The 13,357-nt window shown below is 39.1% G+C and overlaps 1 protein-coding gene across 10 annotated transcripts in view; it reads left to right on the top strand.

Annotated features, from left to right (window-relative positions):
* EYA1 (EYA transcriptional coactivator and phosphatase 1) overlaps positions 1–13,357 on the top strand; it is a 164,053-nt gene that overhangs the window by 93,901 nt on the left and 56,795 nt on the right. For 5 of the 10 annotated variants that reach the window (XM_051768716.1, XM_051768678.1, XM_051768737.1 and 2 more), the window contains 3 exons: positions 4,025–4,186; positions 10,692–10,774; positions 11,195–11,381. In XM_051768716.1, coding sequence (XP_051624676.1) covers positions 4,025–4,186; positions 10,692–10,774; positions 11,195–11,381 — 432 coding nt within the window. The remainder of the gene's footprint in view (positions 1–4,024; positions 4,187–10,691; positions 10,775–11,194; positions 11,382–13,357) is intronic. The other 5 variants (XM_051768766.1, XM_051768756.1, XM_051768704.1 and 2 more) reach the window with 2 other exon arrangements.

The following is a 13,357-nucleotide window of genomic DNA, read 5'->3' as shown; positions in this document are numbered from 1 at the left end:
TTTAGATCAAGATTATGTGACCCTTGTGTTAATACTTAGTGAGAAAGCTGTGCTCTAGAGCATTTCTTTGAAAGACTGGTGATTTCCCGACGTTCGAATGACTGATGCTTTAATTTATGTATTAAAGAGCTAAGAAGGTACTCAAGAGGATGAATCCATTTGGGGATCAAGGAGAGAGGTTCATTAGCTTTTTTTTGGTGATATCAGAAAAACAGCACTGAAATAGGAAAAGAGATCCGTGGGCTTCCATTAGACAGGCATGGCCCCTGGTGACTTACTGAGGAGCTCTACTCTCCAGCAGTGTGATAGGTTACCTTGCTACATTAAGGTCTGAGTTTCAGCTGATACAGATCACTGGAACCCAGATGAATCCATGAAGCTGTGCTGATTTTCAACAGGCAAAAAACTGATTCAAAAGGACCCACCCCCCCAAAAAAAAATCTCACTTTCCAATGTTTTAAAAATCCCTGGAGGTGAAAATTGAGGTAAATTGACACTAAATCTCTGTCTGCCCGATGAAGGAGATAGTACTAAGTAGCAAATATTTCCAAAAAAATTTAATTTAAAAACAAGCTGCTGTGGGTGAGACCATTTTCCTGCCAGACTGTCTGCTGGCAGACCACATAGCAGTGCCGCAGCAAGGATGCATTATTAGAAAATAGGCCTCATATTCCTCTGGGGGAATATATTAAAAATATACAATCCACATGCTTTGAGCAGTAAAGATACATTATGTAAAGATACATTCAGATAGTGTAAGTTTTATACAAAAATGATAGAACTCATCATAAAAGCTGTTCCGTTTAAAATTGTTAAAAGTTTTAAGTGCAAAACTGGTGAATCTTTCATCCTGAAATCTGCAAGCTGAAATCCACTGGATCTCAGGTATATCCTATAGCAGACTATTGTGAACAATCGGTAAAAGAAATACCTTATTATTTCCCCTTACTTTAAAATATGGTTCTAAACATAAATTGGATGTTTCAGATCAAATCCACATATTTTAAACTTACATTATGCAGATGGGGGAGTCTTACACACACACAAAACCTCCTGTTGCTGATGAGAGCTGTTTGCTAATTCCATCTGGATCAGGTGGGGTGATAACAGACGATCCCTTTCCCCACCATGCTCTTTTTGACCTGTTTCTCCTGCGGACACCTCGTGTTCATACTTGGCTGACTGTGGAACTTGGGCAGCCCAAACACTGACTTTTTTGGTTTTTTGCTTGGTTCCTCTGGATGAAATCCTGACCTCACTGAAGTCAACTCTAAAATTCCCACTGACTTTAGCCAGGCCTTGATTTCACTACTTGAGTTTCGCTGTCTCGCTGTCGTCGGAGCTGTAATTGAGAGTTGCTTTACTTGGCAACTGCTCTCAGGGGTTAACATGCCTGCCTGCTCTTTTGTTTTGTTTTGTTTTCTTGCCTAGTCCATCCCCCATGCCTAAGACTTCAAATAATTTTGCCTAACGTTTTACATTGCAGAGCTGATTTTGACCACTGAAACCCTCAGTTCATAAGAAAAGTAGATTTTTACATCTTTTATTCTTTTCAGACAGTGATTTGTGGCTCGGACTAAGGTGCTTCTTACTGATGTACTGTATTAGAGCAATATTTAAAAGAAAATAACTATTAAAAATTTTTAGGACCTAGCATCATTTGTATTTTTTGCATATTTAAGGCACATCATATGATCTATGCTCCCAAATTAAATTATACAGGGAGCATTGGGATGCTCATTTGCAACAGGCAAGAACTGAAACCTTGCTTAGAGCCAAAATTCTTCTCTTTGGTCTGCAGCTTAGGCCTCATGTACCCTCTGTCTTGCCTTTCTTTCATCCAGGCAGAAATCTTCCACTTCCATCAGATATAAAGAGAGAAGACTTATGACATATGTGAAACGAAAAACTGAGTTGAGCAGGGGGGCTCTTTCTTTTTGTTTCTTTACTCTGGGTCTACTGGAAGAAAAAGTATTCATGAATTCCCGTATCAGCCTTTCTCAAGTTTTCTCTCTAGGGCAAAGTTTGGGAAGATGCTGTCTCAAATGCACCTCTATCCTCTTCATTTTTCCACTTCCCCACCTCCACAGCAGTGCAGCCATGCAGGCAGGAAGGGGGGTGGAGGAGAATGCCATTGACAGCTGCTGCCCAGGGGCTCCTGGCTCTGCTTCATCTGCAAAGCCCCTGAGGAGGTTGGAGAATTTCCTGAAACTCTTTCCTCCTGCCTGCTCCAGCAGCAGCTTCTAGCAAAGGCCTTGCTTACCAACTTCTTTGCTTTCCAGATCCTGGCAGTCCCCTTGTGTTTTCTCACTCTCCCTTCCCACTTCCTTGCATACATTAGACTTGAGAAAAGAAGGGAGCATCAAGGTTTGATGAGTGAAGGCCTTCAGGATGAGAGCAGGTGGGAAGAGTAAGTCTCAGGAGATGAAAGGCTCTTCATAGCATGGAGGTTTGCAAAAGGGCATATGAGTGCCAAGTTGTCTTCACTCAAGTGGCGTCCTCCTGCTGCTGCCTTTGATCATCTCCTCCCACTTGGTCTGAGATGGACAATTAAATCACACTGTCAAAAAAAATTTAGACTGCAAATTTAATTCTTGATTTAGTCAAACTTTCTCTAAGCAATATTTAATCAGCCTTTCAGAAGTCCTTAAACAGACAGCAAATAAGGATCACTGATACCAAATCATCCATAGCAGGAGTTTCCCCTTGAAAATGAGGTGTCAGATTTGTCATTGGGACAGTTTAATTGTAACATAAAACAGAAGAAGCAAGTAAGCATCAGAGAAAAAGAAGCAAACAGGGATAATCTGGCAGTTAGCAGGTCTGGCAGAAGGAATTAAGGGTAAATAATGACAGCAGTTGAAAAATAATTATTTAGATGGCAGAAAATATGCTGCCATTTGTATATAGAGAGGTATTGAAGTTTTGCAAACATAGTAACTTCTCAGCCCTTTCCTGCCTTCAAACACTGTTGAATATTGTTTAAAAAAATCCAACCAGAAAATGGACTTAAATTAACAGTAATTTTCAAAGGAATGTTACTAATTCACACTTAGACAATTCAGTTCAAATATCGGTGGTTTCTGAACAATGAGGTATCACTGAATGCCACAGTGAAACCTAAGAATATTGTATCACTTTTCCATTGCTTTGGCTATAATTATTTTTAAATGGTGGTTCATGTTGGGACAACCTTATAATTAAAACTAAGAGACAGAGGCTTATTTTTTGAATTTCGTCGGTATTTTACTTGCTGATATTTACTTGCTTGTTGCCTTACAAATTGGGGGAAGAATCACTGAACTTGGGCAGCAAGTCGTTATTGATCAGACTTCAGATTCTTTTATAATTAAGTTTAGAAATGAGAGTGTAATGTGATGTGTAATGGATTTCCCTGTCAGTGCAGATTAATGACTCTGCTATTTTTTCCCAGTTTGGGAGGCTGCTTCAGGAATAGTTCTTGTCTATTAGGTGTTTATTTGTTAAAAGACTGAATGCCTCCTATAGTGTTTAATTAGCTTTGAAAAATCATCATTACACTTAATACTGCTAGTTCTCTTTATCCACTTCTAATTCCTTAGAAATTAAGGAGCACTAGGAGCTGTGTAATTTTCATGTAGGAATATTGTACGATGCAAATCTCAATTATGTCATTAATGAGTAGATGGCAGGAGAGCTTGGCTATGCTATGTTTCATTAAAATCGTATAAAGTTGCTAATCTACCTCTGTGTAATGTCATGAGTATATGGAAAAGCTTGCCTCTGGCAGGAAAGGAAGACAGGAATAATGCAACTTCCTGTTCATGTATAAATTTCTTTTGCAGTTATTGGAAACACAGTTTTGAATTTAACCTCTCCTTGGTGAACTTCAGTTTTCTGTGTGCTTTTAGACTGCTTTTGCCCTGTTCATTTGTGCATGCTCTCAATATTTGTTCTCTCATGAAAGCAAATAGTAGTTGTATGTTAAAAGTGCTGTTAATTAAGTGATTTTATTTTCCATCCCTGTTTGAATATGAACAAATAGATTTGCTGTCACTAACTGATTTAGGTGCATTGTGGGCAGGCATCAAGACAGAAGGTGGATTGGCACAGTCACAGTCACCTGGACAGACAGGATTTCTAAGCTACGGTGCCAGCTTTAGCACACCTCAACCTGGACAGGCTCCCTATAGCTACCAGATGCAAGGTCTGTATAAACAGATATTACCATTAATTAGATACAGTTAATGCTATGGGGTGTTTATTTTTTTTCTTATTTCTTTACATTCCTGGAATAAAAATTAATGTTTGCTTGAGCACTTATCTCTGATGTTATTGCAGTTGGAGCTGAAATGATGATTACCTTTGTTGAGAGCAGCGACAGACCAGCTCTTAGCAGTTTGGAAGATCCCTTCCTTCATTAAATTTTAAATAGTGAAGCATTCTAGTGTTATTACAATAAAAATGTATCTCCAAATAACAATAATTTAGAGTTTAGCAAATAGTGAACGAGACAAAGCGAGTCCTGGAAAACATGTCAGGATTATGGATTTAGGAAGTGCCAAATATAATTTGACACCTGAGTGTGTTCGAGAAGGGACAAGAAGATAAAAATACCTACTGCAGCTGTGGAGGTGCCTAAGTAATGATTGAAGTCTGTTTCTTTGAAGTCTATTTAAAAACTGTAAGTCTTTGTATGTGCAGGCTATTATTATCAATTATGTTTTGTAGCCTTTCTTGCCTGTTTAGTTTACTTAATATCTTTCCACCTTGTTCTCACAATTCCTTTTTCCCCTTCTGTATCAAGAAATCACTGGGTGTGCCTGGTTCTGGATTTTGCACCACTTTAAGTGATATTTTAAAAAATCTTTGATTGCCAGAAATAGCCAATTTTGGATGTCCACTGCAGGCCTTTTCACCTCTGAATTTGTCAGTAGGAATCAGATGTCTTGCAGATTTTAGAGTTGTTGAAATATGTGATCACTCACAGAATTGGACCACATTTTTTTTTTAAGTTTAACACCTTTCTTTATTATTATTAGCTCCATTTAAACTGTGCTCTGTCAAGTAAACACTCCATGAAATGTCTTGAAGCAGAAGTGCTTTCAGAGACAAAGCGAATGAGGTTTGCTTTTGTTCCACAATTTTAAGGGTATATTGATCCAGTCTTTGCTCAGACACAAAAGAGGTGGGTTTTGTTGCTCTTTTTTTTTTATAATCCCTTTTTGAACTGTGTGTTGAGTAGCTCTGTAGGGTAGAAGTGACCATCTGATGTCTGAAGTATTGATGAATTGTAATGTGCTCTGACAAGTAAGAAGGATAGAATCATCTATGTGCTGAATAATGATGATCTTCTACTCATCGGTGTAAATATAACCATAAGCAGGTTATTGGTTTTGCTTTCAACAGATAGCTATACAAAAAACTCGAACAAAAAACCCACACCTGCCCACCCTCCCAAAAAATCCAACCTCTCTGTAGGAGAGAGCTCAAAATACTTGCCAGCAGCAGCTACAAGGAATTTCTGGATCAACATTTCAGCTTTTAAGGAACTGATAATTCATGGTCTCTAGGAAATAGTGTTATTGAAAAATCATGTCTGTGTTGCCAATAATTTCTGTTGCAGTAGTACCTCCATGCCACAGTCCTATACAGAGGATCCTGTTGTGCTAACCTATATAACCAAATGAAAACATAGTCCTATGGAAGTTGGAGGCTAAAATAAAACACAAAGGCTAGAAGGGCCTAGTGTAACAATAAAGCTGACACTGTTTAGCGATAATAAACAGTCGATACCCCATATTGGTTGTCTAACAGCTCTGAAGTTGTTTTTTGTAAGATACAGAGGAGAGGGATATCAATAAAATGGGATTTTAGGCAGAAAAGTGAAGTAGTAGTTTTGCAGATGTTTGTGGGAAACTCATTCGATAGAGAGAAGAAAGGGGGGGCAGCATGGGGTAACATGAGAGAGTGTTTGTTGGAAAATGGTAAGAGTAAGTGAATGCTGACATTTCGTAGATAGCCTGCACATACAATGTAGAACAGAGCTAGGACTCAGTCAATGGACTGCATAGAGGTCTGCCATAGAGTGTATTGTTTTGTTTTCTGCAATATGCAAAATGTGTATAAGATCAGAATTGTCAAGCTCAGGAAAGGGTGTCAGTTGTCAAGAAATGGAACAGTAACATCTTGGAAAGCATTTCAGCAGTACACATTGAAAAGCAAGGATCTAAAAATATTCTTCAAAAAGAAATGTGTTAATGATGACCCAGTTGAGAAGTTTTAACAAGAAGAGAGTCGGAGGCATTGATTTCATGATGCTGTTGTCTGCAGGGCTGAGGGAGGAGGGGGTCTGAGCCTGGGTTCTGCCCCAGCTGTGCTGTACTTGGGCTGTGAACTGCCCACCTCTGGAAGTCAACAGATCACTGACAGTCTGGCTTGGGCAGAAGAACCACAGGTCAGAGTTGAGTGGTCCCTGTGGTGTGTATGTTCTTTCTGTTGTACTCATAAACAACACAATGTGTGGGTGAGGGAAGGACTGGTCTTCTACAGAAACATTAGAGACCATAAGAATGGAACGTTTCAGATGAAAATATTGGTGGAATTGTTAATTGCTAAGTAGAAAAGAATCACATTGCTGAACAGGTCTTTCTTGCAGTTAAATGTTTGACAGTATATGTGTATACTATACATGAGAATATATATGTATTTTTTATGTTTTCATTAGGCTAACTTTTGTATTTGAAATAACTTTAAATTGACTTAATTCTTCCTTTAGGTTGAACAGCTGTTAAAAGTAAACAGAAACATGTTTCCCTTTCCTCATTTAGTTTTGGAAGAAGAACCTATTCATAGTTTCAAAGGACAAAATTTATTCTCATGTCAGAAGACAGCGTTAGTGCTGCTGCTGTTAAGTTGTTTGTGCGGAAACTTCCAGAGAGGAAAATGAGTTTCTTCTCCCTTTCCCCTCTAGGACTATAAGGGCAGGCTGCAGCCTCAGCCTTGTCATAGCCTGCAATAGCCATTCTTCATCTCCTGCATGCAGCTGCTGAGCTGCTAAATGGAGATAATGGATCCCACAACCTACTTCACAACCATGTGTTACATGGCAGTGTGCTCGGGGCCCTGCGTTCTTGCCTGCAGTAAAGGGGATTTCCTAGTGGCCTTGCAGTTGTCATGCTCGTGTTCCCTGGCTGGGGTTACCTCGTGCTCGAAAGCTTTGGAGTTAATTCTGGTTCCTCTCCCTGGGGTGAATGTCTTCCTGCAATGTAGAGACTCTGCCTCACGGTGCGTGTGCAGCCAATTAAATCCAGTGCTTTTCCTGACCCTGCTGAAATTACAGCGTGATTAGTCACTGAACAATAGTGCAGGGAGAGACTGCCAACTTTTGAAAATTATAAGGAGAATCGCTGCCTGTGACTCCGTGCTCAGGTTATTCTGGTAATCAGGTTTTTGTTCGTTACAAATTTATCATCCCTGTAACAGGGGGTGCATAGGGGAGAGGGTGAGAAGAGGGCTCAGGCAGTTCTGCCACCCCATCTCCCCACTCCCCCCACTCTTACTTAACAAATGTGTTCCTTAAGCTGTTTTTCATATAACTTGCTTCATAGATGTTGAAAGACCACTTACATGACTAATGGCTGTGGGAATGGGCCGTTGTTCCTATATAGGTAGAGTTATAAGGATTGCTCGGTGAGGATAAATGAAGTGGAGAAGGGCTGGGGGGAGCGGCAAGGAAAGACCTCCATTTGCAACTGTCTTATTTGAGTATCCTTTGATTGTGATTAAAGATGGCTTTTACCCTGCACTCGGTATCCTACTGCTAGAAGGGTAGGATGCCTGTGATGAGCACCAGCATTGTTTTAGTTACCATGACTGTGACGATTAACTATCCAATTGGTTTGGGAAATCAACCATAAAAAAGTAAACACTAAGGTATTTGGTTATTATTATACAGTATAAAAATATTGTGCTGGATGGCCAACCAGTTACTAGGACAACAAAGGAGAGTTTGCCAAGGATTTTTAAGCACTGTAAGCAAACGGAAGAAACCTTGAGTTTAAATAGCCCATCTGGCCGTCTTCGGCTTTCCCAAGAGAGCTGCACTAAACTTCTGCCACATACATTGTACCCTGATGATAGACATAGCCCATGGCAAGGAGACTGAACCAGGAAAGCAAATGGACTCCTGTGGCCAATACACGGGGGAGGACAGCATCCCACGCCTCACGGCAGCGGCACAGCAGCAAGCCCCGTGCCTGGAGCCTGCTCCCTACTCCCAGCAGGGTCCGTCAGCCTTCTGACGCTGACTGGGATTCCCAGCTTTAATGTGGGTCAGAGCTCTTGGCAAAATAGACCTTTGACCTGCAATTTACAGCTTTTATCACATTTTAAAGCTACGTAGCTGGCCAAGTTAGAGCAGTAAATCTCGTGCATTTTGTAACGATTATTATTTTTGTATTTGCTCAGCTAAGACAGGACAGCAGCTCTATGCCATGTTATGGCTGAATACTTAAAAAACAAATGGCAACACTGAAGTATTTTAAAAAGAACTTTAGGCCTGTAGTTCTGGGTGGCCCACGGAGCTGTTTCTGAGAAACCTGCTTCATGTTTGTTACGGTCTAGGAGACCCCTACCCCTCCTCCATAGGAGCCAGTGCTGACCATGAGATGAAAGAGAGAGAGCTGCAAGTTAGTATGTGTGTGTCTTTGTCTGAGAGGGAGAGATGCTGGCTGGCATGTGACTACTTTACTCATTTGCTCTTGCAAATTATTTGCCAAATTTTTGACAGAAGCTAACGTATTCCTCAAAAAAAACCTTTGGTTTTTTTTTTTCTTATGAGAGGCTTTTTATATCTCTTTTGTATTTTTTTTTACAGTGGCTCAAACTGTGCACCTCTAAATCCTGTGTTTGAATGTATTACTGCATCACTCAAAAATATCTACAGAAATAAAAAGAGACACAGTGACTTACATTCTTCCAGCCAAAGCACTATTAGAAATAAAATATCATTTCAAAGTTTTGCAATTTAAAATATTTTTCAGCTGTATTTTGGCTCTGGGGTTTGTTATAATAAAAAAAAATAACATCTGTTTTCCAATTTTAAATTAAATTTAAAACAACATGTTTTTCTCATTAGTACTGTTTATCTGTACTATCTGCTAAACTTGGATGTCAACTCTTCTGCTGAAGTAATCTGATTTTAGTTTGCAGGATTAGTAGCATCTATGAACAGCCACAAAGCTTTTGCATTAATAGAAGATAGAAGAGAAACGTTTACAGTCATTATCATATGTTAAGTTTAAGATTCATCATTTATTCCCATTGCTGTTTGACTTCACATCTCCTTCTTTGTTTGAGACTTAGCTTGTATGTGCTTTTAGTTACTTTTGCAATCAAAGCATGTAAGTATTTTCCCTTCTGACTTCTCATAGCTAGGATACCTATTGGTTTTGAGGTTTTTTTTATTTCAAGAAGTAGATAGCTCACAATTGTCCTTAGGGGGTTGTACTAAGCATGCAGCCCTGCCTGCATTCTGTGCTCTTTGGAGTTGCAAGAAACATCACTTTTCCCGATGAGTAACCTCTGCATAGAATTTGGTTGTTAATTGAGGTTTTGTTGGTTATCTCAGGAGATTGGTGCATCTGCGTGCCTGGCTCTCTGTTGATTTTCATCCCTCCTTGTCTCCTTTGCTCACCTGCAAGCTTTTGCTCCCAGGCTCTCTGTATATCTTTGCACTAAGGCAAGTCTGGTGGTGAGAGAGGCTGTAAACAACTTGTGTGCTTTAATAATCTGCACTGGGTGATGTTCTCCTGCTGGACAAGTTCAATAGGTTGCCTGATTACAGACTCTGTGGTGGCTTATGTAGCTTCACCCTGTGCATCCATATGCCTGAGCTGGTGGCTGTGTCACTCCCGGGTTATAACCAGTGAGGGCAGAACAGCTAAAAGGGGATTGCTGCCCTTTTAGTGGAACAGCTTCTCAGGTTGGGTATTAAACCTGAGAGCCCCATCTGTCTCATTTTGGTGGCTCATGAAAGCAGGAGAAGGGAGATGAAGGCAGTAATTCAGTATGTGAGCTAAATTCAATCTTGGGTCTCCCTTCTCAGGGATACTTTTTTTCTCTTGTGTCATGCCTAATAGACTCTATCAAAAAAGAAAAGATTTGCAGCCCAAGGCCGTGTATGATCGATTAGTGAATCCTAATGGCTTTGCAGTTGGACTGAGCTGTTTGGAGGAGGGAGTTATGGCTTTTGTTGTTTCTGTGAGGGGCTGAGGCTCAGGAAGGGGAGAGGACACAGTTCTCAAAGGTGGAAGGAGAAACAAAGCCAGTGGGCTTTCGTGAGTGGAGATGGCATCTCTTGGGACAAGGCTTGCCATTACTGTTCAACAAAAAAAGTAAAGAAACTCTCATTACTTCTACGATGCTGGGTATTATTTGGAGGAGTGGGATAGCCTAATATGCAATCAGAGCTGAGGTGGCTCCAAAATTCCTGTCTAAATTTCAAGGGATTTTTTTATTGCAGTAATGAAACACATAGTGTAGGAACTATGAATTATCACTTTCCATATATTAACATGTTGTAGAGCCAAATCAGGCAACATATGGGAAATATTACAAATATACCATAACCTTATGATATAATCGTGTGATGGAAGTTATTTTCCGATACTTTGTTTTAGTAATGTATGTAATTTTTCTTTTTATTTCAGGCAGCAGTTTTACAACATCATCAGGAATATATGCAGGAAATAATTCCCTCACAAATTCTACTGGATTTAATAGTTCACAGCAGGTAAATTTGTAAATAGGAGTTCAGCAAACTTTGACCAACTTAGAATTCTCATCCACTGAAAAAATGTAGCCCTTAAATAGCTTATTGAAAGAAATTAGCATCCTTTCAAGTTAAACTAAGATTTATAAATGTTTTTCTGCAATTTGTTGTCTTCCAATTCTAGAACTAATTGTCTGAGGTTGATGTTCTAATTCACACATCTTCAGCAGTGTGTCTAATTAACTACTTGTATGAGAAGACATACTAAATTATGTGCAATTTAGATATTGTTTTACTGTCTCGCAGTTTTAGGTCCTATAGCATGTAGTCCAGGAAGCATACTGCTCAAAGTCTGACATGTGTTTGTGGTTATATTTTGGAATTTATACTAAAAAGTAGCAAAACTTTGATGGACTATTCAGTTGCTTTTTTATCTTGCAGGAATATCCCTCTTATCCCAGTTTTGGCCAGGGCCAATATGCACAATATTATAATAGCTCACCATATCCTTCACATTACATGACAAACACCAACACCAGCCCTACGACACCCTCCACAAATGCAACATACCAGCTTCAAGAACCACCATCTGGCATCACCAGTCAAGCGGTTACAGATCCTGCAGCAGGTAATTACATGGATTTTATTGTCCCTATGAGGCACGTTTTTGTAAGTTGAAAGGGGATTGAGTTGGATTTTTTTGTGTGTGTGTAGTTGTTGATTTTTTTTTATTATTTCTTAATCCTGAACCTGTGGCACGTCTTGTACAGATTCTAACAGAAAATAGACTGAAGAAAAAAGAGGATCAGTAAAAGTTTTAAAGCTTGTGCAAAATACAATTTGTTTGTATTTATTTGTAAAGTGCATGTGTTAAAAATTGCAGGCTATGGACAAGTCTTTACACTAAACCAGAACCTTATGTTTTTAAGCTCTGTCTTCATTAAGATAAACTCCTTTGATTTTTCTAAGTAAGACTGAAATCAAGAGGCCTTCAGACCATAGCCCAACTGTCCACTTGAAAGAGAATTTTGTGGTTTTTTACTTTAAGAGGACATAATAATGCTTGTAATGGGGAGTTGAAATTGCACAAGTGTTTCCATTTTAAGAAAAGATTTTCAGTGACTTGTCCTTTTTCCCAGTTATTTTACCTTTCTTGTTGGAATTTGGCAGTCCTGTACTAGTTGAGATATTTTTTGAGCATTTATTTCAAACTACTCCAGCTGTTTTTGGAAATGAGGGGTGAAAAATACTTTTCACATTATTGAAAAAAATAATAATCCATTTTTTTAACAGTTCAAGCATGTCAGTACTTAGTAGATGGCAGAAGTTTGAAATCTGTCAGAGAGAAATTCCAGGGTTGCAAATGTGTTTCTCAGTAATGCAGTGAGAAGCAGCTATGACTTGCAATGCTATCAGGTGATTTTGTTTTGGAGGGGGGATTTTTTGGGGGAAGTTGTTTTTAGTTTTCCTGAAGTATTTGATGGGACTAATCTTCCATGCGCACTGCGAGCTTTTAGTATAATTTGCTAGGCTTCTGTTGCTTTTCTGCATGAGTGTGTACCTGAAGAAAATTTATTCAGTTTTGTCTTGTTTGAGGCATTTGCTGAAAGTAAATAGGGAGGAAGATACAGATGATGTATGTGTTTATATACACGAGGTTGCATATGTATGCAATGTATTTGAGAAAGGAATCTTTCTAAATATATGAATGCATGTTGGAGTCTAGGGCATTTGGAATATGTGGATATATGTTGGTGACTTCTTAATTACCCTCCCTTTCCCTTTTTAGAAATTTTTTACTTTTCTTTTCTTGTGGGTTTATTTGCTTCTCTTTTTGATTTGGAAGCAGTTAAGTTCCTCTTAGCCCAAAATCCAAATGTGATCAAGTTTTAGCTTTTATCAAGATATTGAAATTGAATTGTTATATTATCTGGGTCCTGATCTTTTGCAAAATCTTTACATGTATTTATTTTTAAGTCGTTAATACTCCCTAAAAGCAGTAGTAAATGCATAAACAACGAGAGGAGTTATATTTTTCCCAAGCTCAAACTTACTGGCTTAAAGGCTGTCTTCCTATTTAAATAGTTTTCTTTACTCTGTAAGCCTGGACAGAACTTTTCTATCAGTTCCTTTTTAAGAAGTCTTTTTTTTCCCTCCCTCAAATCCTCTACACTCTTGTTATGAAAGTTTTGTCTAAAAATTTTAAAGAATTTTTTTGAGTTTTCTTATGGATGAGTCCTGCACCAAATCCATCTTCTAGTTTGTGCTTTCACATGTTGAAAGTATATCCATGGGTGCCCTACCACTGCGTGCTTAGCCCTTCCTTGGACATGGGCACACCTCCTCCAGCATTGCTGGGGCTGCCATCTCTTTTCCCAAGACATTAAAGATTTAACAATTCCGAAAAGTTCCTTCTAATGGCTCACAAATAACAACTCTTAGGGTTTTCATGGCCTGACTGCCTGTACTAGAGGCAGGGGCACGTTTAGGAACATGCATGCTGTGGACCACTCTCTATTAGGAGGAGCTAATGAAAGCCGTCTTTCTGTTCTCCTTCATTAACGTGGTTGCAGTCAGCAGAAGGTATAGGGCTAGACCCAGATT

This window comes from Manacus candei, unplaced genomic scaffold (genome assembly GCF_025592945.1).
Source record: "Manacus candei isolate 608988 ecotype Guabito, Panama unplaced genomic scaffold, ASM2559294v1 h1tg000008l, whole genome shotgun sequence".
NCBI lineage: Eukaryota > Metazoa > Chordata > Aves > Passeriformes > Pipridae > Manacus > Manacus candei.
Note: the sequence above shows the minus strand (reverse complement) of the source record. Positions and strands in the feature narration are given on the sequence as shown.